This window comes from Microtus pennsylvanicus, chromosome 4 (genome assembly GCF_037038515.1).
Source record: "Microtus pennsylvanicus isolate mMicPen1 chromosome 4, mMicPen1.hap1, whole genome shotgun sequence".
Lineage (NCBI taxonomy): Eukaryota > Metazoa > Chordata > Mammalia > Rodentia > Cricetidae > Microtus > Microtus pennsylvanicus.
Genome location: NC_134582.1, coordinates 578,843 through 598,469, shown reverse-complemented (window position 1 = coordinate 598,469; position 19,627 = coordinate 578,843). Strand labels below are relative to the sequence as shown.

Below are 19,627 nucleotides of genomic sequence, written 5' to 3'. Positions count from 1 at the left end.
TTTAAATATTGATTTTCTTTTTGTTTTTCTAGATAAGCTTTCCCTGTGTAACATTCTGAGTGACCTGGAACTTCCTTTGTAGACCGTGCTGGCCTCAAACTCATAGAGTTCTAGCTACCTTTGCCTCCTAAATGCTGGGATTAAAGGCATGACTACCACTGCCCACCTAAATATTGATTTTTTTACAAAAGGATAAAGTATAAATTTCTATGTGAGGAGCTCTCAAATAGGTGTTTAAGTTGCTTGTGGTTATCACAAATTTAGAAATTACTTCTCAAAATGTCTTTTTTAAATTTACTTATAATTGAAAATGTGTCGGGAAAACGTTTTTTTCATTCATGTTTTCCCCAGTTATTGTTTAAGCCATGCACATTTTACCATGCCTATAATCCCAGTTAATGTTTTTAAACTGTAGGCATTTTACCATGTCTATAAAAAAATTTAAAAAGGAAGTTTCCTGCACCCTTCTTCCTCTCACTCCCTCCAAGATCTCCCTTCCAAAATCAATGTCTGTGCCTTTCGTGACATTTGTGAACTTCCAAGATCTCCCTTCCAAAATCAATGTTTGTGCCTTTAGTGACATTTGTGAACTTCCTGTCTATCCAGGGTAGATCTGTAGTCAATTCAGCATGCTGGAACATGGGGTAATTATGGCTGAGCCTCTGATGAGTGGTTTCTATTACAAGGAAGGTCAACATTCTTCTGGACAATGTGGTGCCTTGATAGCAGAACATCTTTTAGTGGTGGAAATTGATGAATTTCCATTGTTCTTGAAAGAAGATTTCTATATACAAGAGAGAAATGGGTTCTAGACACACCATTCTATTTAAATACCTAAATTAAATAATTTTATCAATGGCATTAATAATAGTAATGCACCAGAAATAGCTTCAGTTTAAAATATAGTATACTGGCTTAATCTTCCAATGTTTCCAAAATAAACCTCCCTTTCTTATTGTGTTTAAAATATCTGTATTAATTTTTTTAAAGATTTCACATTCAAACTCTTCCAAGATCTACATTTGCATTCCTACCCATCCGACATTGTTTTCCTTTTAAAAATACAATCTACCATATTAAAAAAAAACAGAAAAAACCATGATCATCTTAGATGCAGACAATAATTTTTTAAAAACACACTAGGTCTAATGCTTTGGGGAGTGGGATCTGTCCTAGAGCATGGCAGACCTCCCAGGGCCAATCTTAATGTTAACTGACTTCATTCTCTCACAGAAGGTATCAAATCCCAATACCTCATCAGCTAAGTGCATCACTTTGAGCCCATATTCCCACCTCCATTCTGGCATATTTTTCTGGACTCAGATTTTGTGAATTCTGTAAAAGTTACTGTGTGTTCATCTGTACAACTAACCAGCTGTGTCTAGAAAATACTGTTTTCTTGTAGTCATTTCAGCAACCACTTTCTGATTGGATTTCAGTTTCCCTTTCGGAGGTGGAAACCATGAAAAATCCTTTATTTTTCTGCATAAGTCACATTTGTGTTGAAAAACTAAAAAAATGCTGAAACTTCCTTAGATCCTTCTTTACAAAGATTTTTTCCTACTCTTTACAGTAGAGCAGAACTGAGGAGCTATGGGAATGCATACGTGAAGAAAGCCCTCTCATTCTATGTAGGACATAGTCTCTGAAGGAACCATAGGTGAACTTCTCAGGAGTCAATTACCCAGAAACTCACTTTGACAACATTATTGCCATTTATTAAAAATTTCAGGATCATTATGTCTTACACACAGTTTTAAGGCTGGGAACACTGATGTTTCAAGAAGTCAAGGGACTTGGCCCACTAGATAGGACCAACTATTCGATCTCACCAAACTGTAGGCAGTCTTATAGAGGAAACTTTTCTCTTGTATTCATCTGTACAGTTCACTGAGTACCAACTGAGTGCATAATGATCTTCTGCCAGTTAATAAGTAGCTAACCTGTATGTAAAACAGTGTAACTGAGCTAGTCATTATTAATTATTTCTTTCTCAGTGAAGGAAATCAAAATATACATCTTTATTTGTCTTAGCAATTTAATGGGTATTTTTTTTCTGATAATACTCAATACTGCTTAAGAGAAAATGTACTGTTCTATTCACTATGGCTGAAATTTTACTAGATGTCAGATTGTTTTATTAAATCATTAAAAATTACATTAATTTATTTATGGGTGTGCTAACTGTGCAGATGTGTGTGCCCGTCATGACGTGTGTGGATGCCAGAGGGCAGATTTTAATTCTTTCCTTTCACTATGTGGGTTCCAAAGATTGAACTCAGGTTGTCAGACTTCACTAGAAGCACCCTTATCAGCTGAACTATCTTCTCAGTCCTTTTAAGTGACAATAGAAATACAGCATGACTTAGATGATGAATATTATCAAAACACATCGGCTGATGTGGCTATAGTGAAGAGATGTTAATAATGGCAAACCCCGGTTTAACAACCAGGTAATATCATAAGATCCTGTTGAATTGCTTCTTTTCAGGAAGCTATGGCAGTTAAGACATTATTTTCATTGCATTTGTGCGTGTTTATAAATTTAAAAATCATTTATCATTAAACATTAAAAAGGTGAAAGAAAATGCTTTCAATTGTCTGTAAACTTATGTTTAGGACATCCATTGCTTATAGAGATTTTTGGTTGCTTAATCTTTTAAAAGCCTTTTAAAGCATATGAAAATACATAAGAATTTAAGTATTAATATCACATGGCCTGGTTTGAAAACAAAACAAGCAAATAAAACCTCACTGTCACTGTTCTATTTTGTAATAGTGCATACTAAATACAATGCTAAATTTTTGCATCTTAGAGGGTTTTAGATATTTTTGTACTTTTGCTTAGTTTTCACACAGAACTTTATCTTATTTTTAGACTGAAAACAGGAATCAGACAGAGAATACTAAAATGATCTTTCGTGCTTGTTAGAAAGTTTTGTGTTTTTAGAGAAGGTATATTAAAGGGGGAAATAATGTCTTGGAGATTAGGAAGCCCTGATAGTGGTTCTGGAACCTGGTGTTCTTGAGATGTGACCAAGCTGAGGTAGACTGCTCTCAGAGAAGTGTTAAATTAGAATGAGTAGAATGGAGTAGAATTCTACTGAAGAATGGAGTAGAATAGAAGTAATTTAATTTCTATAGCATTAAGCTTCATAGAGAAGCATATTTGTAAAATTGACATGGAATTTTATCCAAATGCACTCTTTACATTTGATTTGGTGGATTTTAGCATCGAGTCTCACTGAGTCCACTGAACATCTGTGCCTCGTAGAGGGGAAACACATCCCAACTCTAGAAAGTATAAGATCCTTAGGAGGTATCCATCATCTCTAAACTTCAGTGATAACTGTCTGCCTTTTCCCAGGTTTGGCAGACTTTGATAAGCATACAGCAGCCCCAGCTGATGCTATTAAGTTTTATTTAAAAGAAAATTATCTCAGGATTGTTAGACGTTCCTGAAAGAGTGGGAATGATAAGTTGTCACCACATGTGGGTTCAATAACTTGCTTTCTTCTCAGATACTGTAAGGTTTGTAAGTATTCAGAGTCTCCCTATATGCTCTGTCACCACCATAAGACGAAGGTTTCATGAGCATGTGTATGTGTATGGCAACTAAGTAGATAGAACTATGATAGCTCTGCTGCATAATAGATAAATACCTTTAGAGACTGAACGCCCTCCACAGTGGTACAATCTGCAAGCAGTGATGTTGGACTCACTAGTTTGGAACCCAATCAGGATCCTGTGTTTCATCTCTAATAATTGTAGTCTACTGAAACAATTCTTGATGTTTTCTTCATGAAAATATAATTACAATTCCTGTATGATAATTTGCACACTTAAAACAAGTATAATTAACAAATTTCAACTCTTGCCTCATTCTCTAAGCAATCCGCAATAGGTCACACACAGATCTATGAGAGCAGGGTTTCTAAGTTCTGGACAAAAACAATTTCTCTGCTACACTGGGTAAGTGATTGCAGACTTTAAAGGTTGACTTTTATAGGTTGGGTAACAGGCTAGGGCACTATGCAAATAGACTCATCTAAATATAATATATATCAGCCCAGGGACATTCATTCACAAGCATCAGGTTACATAGGATGGAGCCTTACCCGGGCCTTCTGCTCCATTTCTAGCATTAATCTTTCATGTTGCTCAGCTATGGCCAGTGTTGCAGAATGGACCTTCTGATAGATCATTTCTCCTTCCCTTGTTTGAAAAGTGAATAGGCCTTCTCCTGTGTCACACATTCTGTGAAGAAAGAGAGAAAGAGATGGATCTTTGTGGATTCAAGTGTTGTCAACAATTTCCACGTCAAAGATGCTCTTAACTGTCAGGTTTCCTCCTCCATGCTAGTTCATTCTTGGACAAACCATTCGATATATACATCTCTAAATGTACATTGTGGGGAACTAGAGGTGAAAATTCATGTGTACTCGGGTTTTTAAATGCTTTCCAAACTGTAAAGGAACAAATGAAAATGATTTAGACATGCTTAGTGTGGGAGTCTGAATCGTGACACTGGCATTTCCCTGCTCTCAGAAAGAGTTACCATATACTCTACCGTTTTTTGTGCAAAGAACAGGGAAGTCTATCAAACATAACCTATTTGAACTTAAGAATATTTGGCTTTAAGATAGATTCTGCCGAAAACAAGGGTGTACATTTAAGCAAGATGCTTAACCTGCCTATTTCTGCTCTGTTTACAAAATAGGAATAATGGAGCCAATTCATACAATCTTAAAGGTTAAAGAGTTGGTAAATAGTTTACAGTGTTGCCTAGCATACTCAGAGTGTTAAAAATTGTTAGCTACTTTCATCATAAAACTTAGAATTAATATTAATGAAAGTTTAGAGGTCATTGAATAAATATCTACCCTAGGGAAAAGCTGGGTTGATTTATTTTTGCCCAATACAAACAGTTATGTTTTTATGTTATAAGTTAGGAAGAACTATAATACAGTTGGCACTATGGGTGACAACATATTATATTATTAAAATTCTTACCGGATATTCTAGCAGAAATATCAAAAGATAAGTTTATTTTCACTTATTTAATTATAATCACTTAATAAGACAGTCTTAATTGAAAATTATTAAAAAATATATTTACAGATCATTTTGAAAGGCTAACTGTGGTATAAAATCTTATTATAATTATTATTTTAGCCCAGTTGTAAATATAATTGAAAACAATCTATATCCATGTGGTATTAATTACTCTAATAGGAAGAATTAATTGAATTTCTATGCTGCTGTTTTTAAGTTAATATCATTAAAAGAGTTACAGGTTACAGTTTCAAAATATTCACGTGACAAAAACTATTGGACAATTTGGATTTTTCCCTATGACTCTCCAAGGGAATTTTAGTAGCAAAGAAATGTCTCAAGAGACTTCCTACATTGTCAGGGCTGTGACTGCCATCCCTCTGGGCCCATCCAACCAGCACTTAGCTTCTGTGAAAGCGATCTCAATAAAATTCACATGGCGTGAAATGGAAAGTCTTGGGGAAAAAAATCAAGAGTTTTCAAAAGTGAAACAAATGAGCTATCTTTATTGATGCAGGGGTGTTTGGAAATGCAAAAGCCACGGAAAACCCATTGATAAGTCCTGAACACATCTTCTTTGAAGTGGATATTTTGTTCACTGTCAAGTGCAGAATGCTGCTTATTAGCCTCAGGAAATGAGATAATGAAGGCACAAATTGTTATTTCATACCCAGTCATTCAGATGTGAAGTGCTGATCCCTGTCCACTTCCTGAGACTTAATTCTTCCCAGTGGGAGACTTGAGTGCTTACAGGAGGGTTTCCCTAAATTTGGAAATAACTACCAAACTACCATTCACTTCCTTTGAGAAACAAACAAGCATTTGAATGCATTATAAAAAGAAAAAAAGAACATTAAGTACAAGGAGCTTCTTCTGCACTGCAGTTCTATAAACCAAGAGGAAGGTTTCAGACTCTTCAGTTGTTGAGACTATTGCTTTTGTCACTCAGGTTGACTTGAGTAGTTTAGGGGTCCTTAGCATGTTCTGTCTGAAGGAGGATATGAAACAGAAGTGTAGAGCTTTTCTTATCTGCTTAAACAGTGTCGTGGTAGCAAGCCAACAGTACAGGACAGGAGAAAGAAAAGGATGCAGTAAGCTAGGTTGCTTTTGACTCATTTTTCAAAGTAGGGCCCCAAGACAGCAATTCCTTTACCACTAGAACATCATTTATGGTTCTGACTTCTAATCTTTATCTTAACAATGTTCCACATGGTTCATATGAACATTATGAGACTCAACCTGCTTTCCTGAAAGCAGGAGGAGCTCAGACAGAGATGCTCATTGCATTTGAACATTCCAACTCTATGCCCACCAACTGACACTAAAGACATTCAGTGAGTGTGTTTATTTTATGAAAAGGTGAATACATGAATGGTGTGTATTTGGCCTAACTCCAAATTAAAGATGTTGTTCAGAATTAAAGATGAAGGTATTATTTCTTGTCACAATTAAGATATTTGTACAGAACAAAACTTTTTCATAACTAAATTAAAATTTTTAGTTTGTTATTTATGTGTATGGGTGTGTTTCCACAAATCCTCAGATTCCACACTCCTCTGAGTTCCTGTCTCTTCCCCTTTATATTTCTCTCTCCATCCAGCCATATCACTCTTGTCTCCACCTCCCCAGTGCTTGGGTTAAAAGTGTGTGACTTCCAAACACTAGGATTAAAGGTGTGAACCATCACCACCTGGATCTGTTTCTGGATCGATCTTTTAGTTCAGGGTAGCATTGAACTCACAGAGATCTGCCTGCCTCTGTCTCCTGAGTCCTGAGATTAAAGGCATATGTTACCACCCCACTCCCTATGTCTGACTTGTGTGGCTGCTTTGCCCTCTGATCTCTAGGCAAGCTTTATATATTAAAACACAAATAATATACCACTGAATATATAATATAATTAATATAATATAAAGAATAATATATTCTTCTGAAAAACTCAACTCAATTCCCAAGACCCATGTCAGCCATCTCTTTTACCACCTATAACTCCAATCCCAAGGGAGCTGATACCATCCCCTGGATTCTGTGGATATGGCCTCTATGCAAATGTGTGATAATACTTGCATTCCTAGCAACATAGAGAATTCAAGGCCAGCCTGGGATACTCGAGACTTTGTCTTAATCTCACCCTCCAGGACATAATTTAAAATAGTTATCTTTAAATATCTGGGTAAAATAATTTTGATTTATCTTTCACAAAGTTGTCAGCAGTAAAATAGAACCAAAGCAGATTCCCTAACACTCTTATATTTTTCTTTAGGATTTAAAATTAACATTCAAATGTAGACAGTAATGAAACTCTCAATACCACAGTAATGAGAGCAATTTAAACCAATTAACACTTTTATTCTGTTCATGATTTAATCTTAATTATTACCTAATAAGGTTGGTATTTTACTTCTTTACTATGGAAAGATCCTTTCTGAAAATTCTGGTGAGTAAACTTAGAAACAGAAAAAAGTCTAGAAACAGACTGAATGCCTTTGAGTCAAGTGACTGACCAAATCGAATCCCAGGTAGTGAAGGGAAGTGGGATTTTCCACAAATTGAGCTAGATATGTGTTATTTTTTTTTTTAAAAAAAAACCCTGGGCTGGGCGGTGGTGGCGCACGCCTTTAATCCCAGCACTCCGGAGGCAGAGGCAGGCGGATCTCTGTGAGTTCGAGGCCAGCCTGGTCTACAAGAGCTAGTTCCAGGACAGCAACCAAAAAGCTACGGAGAAATCCTGTCTTGAAAATCCAAAAAAAAAAAAAAAAAAAAACCTGTGAATCTGTGTCTCTCTATACAGTCATTTAAATTCCTATTTTTAAATAAAATGCTGATAATAGTACAATACAAAAATGTGAAAGAATTAGTAAATAAACTAAGGAATTTCAGGTCAAAATGTGATAAACTGATGAATGCACTTGTGAAAATACTCTCTGTGTGTATTATGTATGTGTGTCATGTATGTGCATATGCCTGTGCAGGTATGCAGTCAGGCCTGTGTATGTGTGAGGAGGCCATAGACTGATTCTGGGTGTCCTGTTCTTTTACTACATACTCTATTTCTTTAGTCATGATCTGTCACTGAGCCTGGAACTATGGCAGTGGCAGTGAGCCCCTGCCATTCTCTCTTGTGGGCCCATGTGTGGTCACGCTTGGCTTTTTATGTGGGTGCCGAGATTCTAATTCTGGTCCTAATGATTGCACAGCAAGCACTACTACCCGTAGATCCATCTCTCTGGCCTTGAAAAATTAATTAAAAAAATAAACCAGAGATATAAGAAAAAAACTAGAAGTAGTAGAACTAACTGCACTAATAGTTTCTCACCTATAAAACAGAAAGATGTACAGTATTTTAGAGTGTTTTTATTATGTGTTTGGAATACTGAGATAACACAGTCAACTCTTAGGAGTACCTGTAATTAAGTGACTATAGTTATTACTACTACTAAGGATAGAATTCCAAAATAAATGTCTAAATAAGAACAAAGATAAAAATATTATACACAGTGTGCTAATGTTTCTGTAAAAATATTGAGACAAAAATCTCAGTAGCTAGGAAGAATTAGAGAGATTTATTGTACAGAATTGTGCCTATAGCAATTTTTCATTTTTTATTGTTTTTTATTGAGCTATATATTTTTCTCCGCTTCCCTCCCTTCCTCCCCCTCCTTCTCTGCCCTCTTCTATGATCCCCATACTCTCAAGTTACTCAGGTGATTTTGTTTTTTTCTACTTCCCACAAGATTTCCTGACAAAAATGGGAGCATAGGGATGAGAGGAGTAGGGAGGGCAGAAGGGGAAGATGAGGGAAAAAGAGGAGGGGGGAGGAGAACTTGAAGGAATGGGATAGTCGAGATGGAAGAAGGATAGAGATGAGAACAAGGAAGGAGATATTATGATTGAGGGAGCCATTATGGGGCTAGTAAGAAACCTGGCACTTGAGAAATTCCCAGGAATTCACAAGGATGACCCCAGCTAAGACCCTAAGCAATAGAGGAGAAGGGGCCCCAACTGGCATTGCCCTGTAGTTAGACTGATGAATATATTAAATACCACCATAGAACCTTCATCCAGCAACTGATGGAAACAGAAGCATAGACCTGCATCAGAGCACTGGACTGAGCTCCAAAAGTCCAGTTGAAGAGTGGGAGGAGTGAGAATATAAGCAAAGAGGTCAAGACCGTGATAGGTACACCACTGAAACATTACCTGAACTAATGGGAGCTCACCAACTCCAGCCAGACAGGGAAGGAAATAGCATGGGTCCAAATTAGTCCCTCTGAATGTGAGTGACAGTTAGTTATATGACTGGAGCCTACTGTGGGGCCACCTGCACTGGCACCAAGATTTATCCCTGCTTATACTGCCTTTTTTGGAACCTATTCTCTTTGGATGGACACCTTGCTCAGTCTGGTTATAATAGAGAGGGCCTTAAACCTTCCCCAAATGCCTTACCCTTTCTGAGGAGTGAATGGGGGTAATATGGGAGATAGGTGGAGGAAATAGGAGGAGAGGAGGGAGTGGGAACTGGGATTAGTATGTAAAATGAAAAAAAAATTTAGTTTGTTTTCTTTAAAAAATTCATAAAACATTTCCTTGTCATAGTCCTGAAGAATGTGCTTAGTCTCATTGTGTCTTGTTATGCTATGTTCATTTGATAACCCTGGGAGGGATTGAAAGGAGTGGAGGAACGGAGGGTTGTAATCAGGATGTATTGCATTAGAGAAGAACAAATAAAATTATATGTTATAAAGGTAAATATGAATTGGCTAGACAAATGGAGAAAGCACTTGTAAATTGTCAGTGACAATGAATTTTTTTTTAAAGAGAGTAAATGTCAGCTCTGAATTCCTGATGAAAGAATGAAAAATCTTTTTGCTGGCAAGAAAATGTGGGAAGAGGGGGTAAAGATGCTAGCTTTCTGAGTAATGTTTCAGACTTGGGACCTGTTTGGAGAATAAGGGGTTGACTAGAAAAGGTTCTAGTGAGGCAGAGAAAAGTTCGGATTTGTGGTTTGTAGAGTTTTCCCTGTCTAAAGATTTGAGAGTGAAGCTGTAGAGAATGGGATGAAGGCAAGGGACAACAGGAAGCATAGTGACCGATTTCATACATCACAGGGAATAACATGGATACACCCCCAAATAAATATTTTAAGGCTTATGGTGTTTATTTTCTTGTAGCTCAAAGACAGAGTCCAACAATAAATAAGAGATGTTTTGTGCCAAACGTATTTGTGTGCTAGAATTCTCTCTGCTCTGGTCATCTGCATTTAAGATCAGGGAGTTTGAATTAGCGAACTGAATCAATTGTGCGAGTGATATTCATGCCTGGCAAGAAAGCAGAGGAACAGTGTGGGGTGAGAGACAGGGAGGAACAACTGAACAAGAGGCTAAGGAACAGAAAGACAAATGAGAAAGGCCACTGAGTCAAATGGTATTAAAAAAATCAATGAGAAGTAGGAGAAAGTGATTATTCAAAAACGAGGACCTTAACCATGTCCTTAGTACCAGAAAGGTTGAGGGAGCAAGAGCGAAGAGAATAAAGGTCAAACACAGTAGAAAAGACAAAATCAAATTTAAAGCTGTGATTTATTCTTAAAATCCTATCCTTTCAGAATATTGTATGTTTCTCTCTCATTGTGCATCCTGTCCACAGTTCTGGCTGAGTGTACTGACTGCATTCTCATGAAAACCTAGGCTGGGCTACTGAGACAATTTCTCTGTTGGATTCAGAATACAACCCCATTAAGGCAGAATGTAAGTGGAGGATAACTGGAACCTTTTCTGCTGGCTTTAACCCTGTGTCAACTGTTGTAAAGAAGAAAATAAAAATTGATAAAGAAATTTTTTTTCGAGATTTACTCTTTTACCCTTGAGACTTAATGGGAATTCAGTAAGTAAAGGACATAGATGCCCAATATCACTCAGTTGGGAAGGTAAACATCATAAGGGGAAGACTTTGAGGGTGCACAGCCTTTTTTCAAGCTGGTACCCTTTATCACACTTCATCTGGCTGTCATATTTTGTCTCATGTCTTTGTAGTTTATAAGATACTCTTCTACTAATTAACCACATTTCTGTGACTGGATTGAAATGTATTTCTACAATATTTCCAGAAATACTTTGAGCATAAATTACGTTTGGGTAACTGAATACTGCTAATATAAATGAATGAATGAATCAAGCTGGGCGGTGGTGGCACATGCCTTTAATCCCAGCACTCGAGAGGCAGAGGCAATCAGATCTCTGTGAGTTAGAGGTCAACCTGGTCTACAAGAGCTAGTTCCAGGACAGCTCTAAAGCTACAGAGAAACCTTGTCTCAAAAACCAAAAATCAAACAAACAGACAAACAAAAAATCCAAAAATGAGTGAATCGCTTTTCTAACTCAGAAATATAACTTTATATTTTTTGAGTGAGCAATTTAAGACTTTAGAGGGAGAAGGGGGGGAATGACAACTTAGATTTCACTAACGGAGTCTCATGAAAATGTATGTAAGGAATCTCAAGCAGCTGGATAGCACCCGGATCTTTTGCAAACCTCCTTTTGGAGTGGCAAAGCAAGAATGTGGAGGACATAAAACCGTGGGTGCCTGCTTTCCTGTTTGGCTGTATTCCTAGTCCAGTATACAACCCTGTGAAGGCAGATGTAAGTGGAGTCTAACTGGAACCTTTTCTGCTGTTTTCAACTCTGTGCCAACTGTTATAAAGAAGAGAATAAAAATGATAAAAGAAAATTGTTTCGAGATTTACTCTTTTACCCTTGAGACTTAATGGGAATTCAGGTGGTATACATTTTTATCTTATTTTTCTTAATGGTCAATGCCCTTGGCTGTTTATTGTAAATACCTATCAGGGATAAAAGCAATCTTGGTGAAAGATATTCCTTCAGCTTTGCTGACTGTTAAAGCTCCATGAAATGTTCTTTTTAATCTTCTATATGAACAAAAGAGTCAACTGCTAAGTAATATCTACTGGACTCCATTTTTCTTATGGACTATAAAGATACATTATAGAATCATAATTATGCAAAGTCTTACATCTCTTTGCTGTCTAGAATTCTAAATGCTAGAGGAATAAATATATATATCTCAGAACTATCTTTTTCCAACTCAGAATTAATTCAACAATTCAATTTCCAGTTATTATTTATGTCACTCTTTTTTGAATCAGCTTTCCAATAAAGGAAAAGAAATTACTAATGTAAAAAGAGAAGCTCAGCAAGTCTTTTGTGTTTCTTTTTCACTGATACATGATAAAGGGATAGTAACAGTTTTGCAAGGAGGATTAACTTTTTTGCTATAGTAGGTTACACAAAGAAGTAATAAAACTAATTACAGGGTTAAAATGATACCCTGGGAAGGTTTGTAGCAGCCCAAGGATGATGAGAAGCTGAAAGATTGGGCTGAGCATTTCACGCCCTGAAAAGTCATCTGCACTCCGATTCTGAACCACGCGTTACATACTTCACAGAGTCGCCTTGAGGCTCAAAAGTAAATACACATTGAACACTGACTGTCAAGAACTTCGCCAAGAGGGATAAAAGCATGCTTATGGGACATGGCTTCAAAACAGCTTTGGACCATGTGGAAAGAGAAAATTTTCTCCACTGTAAGGGTTTTATCTTATTTCCTTTTTGAAAAATTGTGTGTGTGTGTGTGTGTGTATGTGTTTGTGTCTGTTCGTGTAGGCATATGGCAATGTATTTGTGTGGAAGCATATTTGTATGCATGTGTGTATGAATGTGGAGTCAGAAGCCAACCTTGGGCATCATTCATTAGGTACTTTCAACTTTTTGTTTGTGACAAGGTATCTCAATGAACTGGAACTGTGCCAGGTAAGCTAGGTTAGATGGTCAACAGCTTCCAAAGATGCACCTGTCTCTGCATTCCAGCTCTCTATTACTGGGATTATAAATATGGACCACCCATTGCATATTCACATAAGGGTGCCAGCAATAACTTTGTATGATAAAACTTTTCCTGGAGAGATGCAACACACACACACACACACACACACACACACACACACACACACACACACACCTACTCATCCAAGTACCCTACCACAGACCAAAGCACAAATATCACCAAAGTCAAACTTGAGAACTAATGAATGGGGGGGGGGCATTATTTATGGGAATATGGGTGAGCAGTTACTTTCAGGAACAGAGCTGAATAACTAAAGCCTGCCCCAGCATAGGTGGCAGTTTATAAAAGTTGGAAGCCTGGAACACATTTCACAGGTTCGAGAGTGTCGTCTCAGGTGCCTCAGTAGGTCTAAGCCCTTGAAACAAGTTTGTCTGGTTTCTGTTTCTTCCAGGCACCTGGTCTGATCTCAAGAGTCTTCTTTGCAGTTTAACTCCTCTGTGAACACAGTTCTATCTGGCTCCCCCAAAACAAGCTTTTCTTATTCCTAGGTCTCTCAATAGTGTCTGCTCCTCTATGGTCCTTCAGCCCCTGCTATTTGTGTGGACCCTAGATGGAGATAACCAAGTCTCCTAATGGTTTTGATAAGTCATCCAATCATGGACTAACTACCTTCATACTATCTCACATTATGTAACCTTTGATGTAAGTAGAGATGTATTATTTTATTATTCAACTTTCCTGTCGCCACAGCTGTTGGACTGATCCCATCCACTCCCACGGTCTCACTAACCAGGTTATAACAGGCTCTTTCAAGAGATACCCTATCATATGACAAACGCATTTGTTCAACTATGTTCATAGCAGCATTATTTGTTATAGCCAGAACCTGGAAACACTAATACTTTTATACTTCATACAGGAAATCAGAATTTCTTCCATGGATGCTCTTCCCTCAGCCTTCTCAGCATCAGTTACTTGGTTTGCTACCCATAGCCACGACCATGTACTCACTCCTCCCTAACTTGTCTTTGGTGCTATTGTGCCCTTGTTTAGGTGCCATTATGTTGTGGGACAAATCTTTTCCTGAGGAGATACCACATGTATGGCAGACTATACAGGACAGAAATCACCAAAATACAAATGACAAACCAAAGAGTTTTAAGTTTACCTACAGGAAGATGGATGAGGGGTTACTTACAAGAGCAGAAATGACTCATAGAGATGCACCATCAAAACCCACCACAGCATGGATGGCAACTCACAAAATGTGGGAACCTGGAACATACTGCACATCTGAAGATTACTCAATGGATTGGAGAGCGTCCTTTCCAACTGCTCAAGTCTAAACTTCTTTCAGGCACCTTAGTTGACTTCTGTTTCTTCCAGGCACCTGGTTTAGTTTCAGTCTTCTTTGCAACTTTTGCTCTTTTGAGAATCTTTGCAGCTTTACTCTGTGAGAAGAACTCTCAGCTTTTATTACTTTCTCTGTCTGGGAGGGACCTAGTAAATTTGGTCAGTTTTAGGGACTTCCTAAAGCTATTTTGAGATGTTTGTAGCTTCTCTGCAGGATGGGACTTTAAATTTGCGAGGAAACTCTCTTCTCAGTCCATAGCAAGACATAACTTTTGAGGCCTTGGCTATATCAATGTTGTTAGATTTTCTATGTTTGGAAACAGCTTCTGTTTTGAGACTGACTCACAGTGTCTCTGATAGGCCTAGTCATAGTGTATGTAAATTAGCCCTTTTGCCTTTCTGAGAATCTCTACTTCCCTGGTAGAGAGAGAGGCAGCTTTCTAAAATGAAAGGCTCTCTAGGATTCTAACAACGCAGACAATATCAGAGAAGATAGAAGAAAACACTGGTATTTTATCAGCTCATGGAAAGGTCATTTTTCAGTTTATTTCTCCTGCTCATGATTGTATAGCTTTGGTAATGTCTCCTTTTTCTGAATTCACTTTTGTTCTGGGGCCTGTGCTCTCTCCCCCTGCAGCAAGTTTCCTTATATTTAGAGCAGCAGAGCGTGCAGAAGATGTAGTTAGAATTGCAGGCAAAATAGCCCACCCCTATTCCTATTGTCAGCTCTCTGCATGTTTAATAGAAGTACAGTATGAAAAAATATTTATAGCTGATCAGAATTGGAGGAAATAGAAAGGCTTAGGTCCTGCCTTTAGATTTGTGTAGCTTTATGCATTTTCCCTCTGGGGGTACTATTTTAAACACATCAATTTTCTTTGGCACTAGGAGCAAGACAGCAATTTCTTTTAGTGAATGTGCTTTCTTTGGGGGCTCCTATGGTATTGAAGAGCTTAATTTGAACCAGTTTACTTGTGAATAAAGTGGTGATCTGTATCTCCTCAAGATCCCATGTTGTTATTTGTGTTTTGGGTATTGAATGTCAGCAAAGTTGATGTGGGATACCCCTCTGTATGCTGTGAAAACCATTTGTTAGTTAGGGAACTGGCCTGGCCTATAGCAAGGTAGAATTTAGTTAGGCAGGGAAAGCTAGGCTGAATGCTGGGAGAGGGAAGGCAGAGTCAAGGAGAAGCCATGGAGCCACCACCAGAAAGACATGCCAAAACTTTGCTGGTATGCCATGACCTCGTAGTGATGCACAGATTAATGGAGATGGGTTAAATTAAGATGTAAGAGCTAATGGGCCAAGCAGTGTTTTAAATAATATAGTTTCTGTGTGATTATTTTGGTTTGGGCGGCTGGGACAGACAAGCAGTTTTCCCCCAACACAAAGTCTTAAATGAACACACATGACGTTGAATTTAACTTCACAGGCATGAAGTATTTTTCTATTAATGCAAATATTAGCTAAAGGAAATAATGCAATAGTTCTTTTTAAATCTTGTAGTTTTGCTTGTTTGTCTTTTCATAATTGTGGATTCTGTTTTCATAGTCCTAGGCTTTTTATTCTTGGTTCTGTTGATAATGGTTATGTGACCTTGAATGTTTGGCTTTCTCCCTATTTGTACCTTGCCTGTTTTTCATTGTCTTGTATCTCTAGCCCTGTAGTCAGGGAAGCAGACTTCTACAGTTAAGGATTTCCTATCTTCTTATTTGACCAAAGGTAGACTTGTGTGTTAATAGGGAGTGAAAAGTAAGGTGTTTTCTGACATCCTTGTACTTCCTATCTTAGTCCTGTGTTTGGACAGTGTGGCTCCCTCTAAAGACCCAGGTCATTTGTGCATTTTGGTTTCTGTATACCTTTCAACTTTGTGTTTGGAGGAGAGGCATATAAATGTTCCTCTGCTACTGTTCAGTGGTGCTCATCCATTTTAAGATTATTCTTAATCATGCTCATACCTCTTGAAATGGCACCTACATTGCATTCTTCTTAGCTAATTATTCCAAATAAAACATTTCTATCGTCGTGAACCTGAACACAATGTATAACAACTGGCTTACACGCTCTAAGTCATAGTTTGTTTCTCTATAAAACAATAAGGCAGTAGGTATCCAAAGTCTGCACTGAAGGACTATACTAATTATGGTAGAAATAATCCAAAAGTAGCTCACATATTCACAAACCTGCTTTAGAGCTCACATTTAAACACAAAATCGCACTAAGAACACAAAAACACTCACAAACTACTTTTCATACTCTTTCACTGTGTCTTTTTAGAAACTTTAAATTTTCTTTTGAGATAATAATATAATTACATCAGTGCCTCCTTCCCTTCCTCTTTTCAGTCCCTACCTATATTCTCCTTTCTTTCTCAAATTCATGGCCTATTTTTCTTTAATTATTGTTGAAAACATGTGTTTGTTTCTATATACACTTTCTCAGTCTCCATAATGTTACTTGTATGCTTTCAGAGATGACCAGTAAGTACTTGAAAACCAATTGGTGTGCTCTTTCTTGGAGCAGACGATTCCCCCATCTCAGGTTCCTTTCGGTGCTGTAGTTCTTTGTCTAGGGTTAAGGTCTTGAGAACTTTCCCCCTCAACATTGGTATACTTGTTAGTGTTGCTCTTGTTTAGGTATGTCATGTTTATTTAATCATGTATGATATTTTACAATATTTTCAGCCCCTCTTCTGCAGTGATCCCTGAGTCTTTGGTGTAGGAGTTGTATTGTAGATGTATCAGTTGGGACTGGGCTACATTACTTTGTATTTTGATTTGTTATAGTTTTCTGTTTCCAACTATTGCAAAGAAAAGTTTCCTTGATGAGAAGTAAGAACTACACTTATCTGTGAATATAAGAGCAAATATTTAGAACACCCTTGGGGAATATACTGGTTTAGTAAAGCACAGTTGTAGGTTTTCTTCCAGGACTTGTGACTTTACTAGTCCTAGTACTAGAAGCTTAGAAGTGTGTCTTTGAAGCATCTCTTCTCAAAGGTGGTATTTCTCCTTAACTATTGACTCTGTGTCAGTCTGTGCCTTGTTTTGGCCAATAGGAAAATAGGAATGAGACAGGACTGGCAAGCTGTTTTTCATTTAGGCCTGCTTGCTGCTTTAGAAACCCCCAGCAGTTAATAAAAGTACCATGTACTATTTTTCTATTTTACAGAGAAGCAAACTGAGACTTAACAAAGTTAGTAAAGTTTCCTGCTCTACCAGACACTCCAGTCACAGCTGTGTGCCACCAATCATCAGAAAAGCAGAGAGTATCTCATTAACTCCCCAAACCCCACCTAAGCTGCTAACTGACTACAGAATGATGTATGAAAACTGATCCAGCTTTTCTCTATTGTTGATAACCTAGTATTCAAGCCATTACATTTGAGGACAAATTGTTGCCCAGCAATAGGTAACTGTTGGAGTCATTGTTTATAAATAATAAAAACTAAAATATTTTAAGTATATTATAGACATGAAAAGTTATCCATTGTTAAGTTATTGTCAGTGTCGTTATGATAGGGAGAGATTGCTCCAGTGTTGCAGTTTCTGAAGCTACTGCCACAGCTGAGGAAATTGGGTCAAGCCCCTTTGGAAGATGATCAGGAAAAAAATTTTCTAATGTTATTTTCCAAAAGCCTTATGGCCATGCCTATTAAGGAATGATTTTTGAGTGTTGCATAAAAGAATTTGAAGGTAAAAGTATATAAAATAACAACAAAAATTAGCAGAAACAGATAAATTTCATTCATTATAGTATTTTAACAACAAAGAATTATTTTTTAATTGACAGTGATAATTCTAAATACTTATTGGATACTATGCTGCTTTTTAGTACTAGATTATCTTCTTAAGAATGAGAAAACCCACTTGGGATGGAGCAATTGCTTAGTTAGTAAAGTGTTGGCTGTATAAGTGTAAAAACTTGATTCAGTTCTGAAGTACCAATATAAAAAGTTAGGTGTGCGGGTTTTGACCCTACTTCATGTTCTGGCTTTGTGGGAGCCTAGCCAGTTTGGTTGTTCACCTTCCTGGACATGGACAGAGTGGGGCGGACCTTGGACTTTCCACAGGACAGGGAACCCTGACTGCTCTATGGACTGGAGAGGGAGGGGGGAGGAGTTTGGGAGGGTGGGAGAAAGGTGGGAGGAGGGGGAGGGAAATGGGAGGCTGGAAGGAGGCGGATACTTTTTTTTTTCTTTTTCTCAATAAAAAAAAAAGTTAGGGAGAAGAATGGGAGGAGGGGGAGGGAAATGGGAGGCTGGGAGGAGGTGGAAATTTGTTTTTTTGTTTTCTTTCTTTTCTTTATTCTCCTTTTATCAATAAAAAAATACATAAAAAAAGAAAGAAAAAAAAATGTACTTAAGCTAGATGAACAAAGAAGTGCTGTAGTACAATGCTCCTACCCCCTGTTAAGATTTATCACTCATATTGGTTTAATAAAATGCTGATTGGTCAATAGTCAGGAAGGAATTATAGGCAGGGCCACCGGACTAGGAGAATTCTGGAAAGAAGAAAGGCTCAGTCTGCAGTCACTACCTAGATATGTAAGAAGCAAGATGAGAATTCCTCACTGAGTAAGGTACCAAGCCACTAAAATAAATAGAATTATGGGTTAATTTAAGTTGTAAGAGATAGTTAATAATAAACCTGTGATAATAAACCAACCCGTTTATACTTAAAAAAAAAAAGTTAGGTGTGGTAATTCTACTTGTAATTACAGTACTGGGAAGATCAAGACAGACTGATCTTTGGGCTTATAGGACAACCACACTACCCTAATCAGTATTTCAGGTCCTGGTGCAAGAATCTGGCTCAAAAAACAAGGTGGATGTGGCCTGAGAAAGAAAATAATGATACATGATGTTTTCTTTTGTCTTCCAGAAGCGTGAACACATGCATGAGCCCATATAAGAATTTACATACCCACACACACACACACACACAGAGAGAGAGAGAGAGAGAGAGAGAGAGAGAGAGAGAGAGAGAGAGAGAGAGAGAGAGAGAGAGAGAAGGGGAAGATCATTTCCGAATATTGGGGTTGTTCAAACTTACTTAGAATGTGTCCAGGTCAAGGGTTAGGTCATAGTACATTGTATATTGATAGAAGAGTTAATGCTTAGAAGATTCAGTCACTAGAATCATAACTGTTATTCAAATGTTTTTCTATCCTAATCCATGACTACCTCAGAAGAATGAACTCATTGATTTTCCTTAATGAGTCTCCAGAGAATTATGACAATTAGACTGAGGAATTCACAGCCTAAATAGCTTTAGCTGGGTGTTTAGTAATGCAATGCTGGCTTACACAGGGAATATCCAGGTCACTATTAACGCAGAGAGGTTTCAAAGGGAGAAG

The 19,627-nt window shown here is 37.6% G+C and overlaps 1 protein-coding gene across 1 annotated transcript in view; it reads right to left on the bottom strand.

Moving 5' to 3' along the window:
• The window catches only part of Dok6 (docking protein 6), a 306,256-nt gene that overhangs the window by 70,290 nt on the left and 216,339 nt on the right, over nucleotides 1–19,627 (bottom strand). Inside the window, exon 6 of the mRNA XM_075968101.1 lies at nucleotides 4,119–4,257. Coding sequence (XP_075824216.1) covers nucleotides 4,119–4,257 — 139 coding nt within the window. The remainder of the gene's footprint in view (nucleotides 1–4,118; nucleotides 4,258–19,627) is intronic.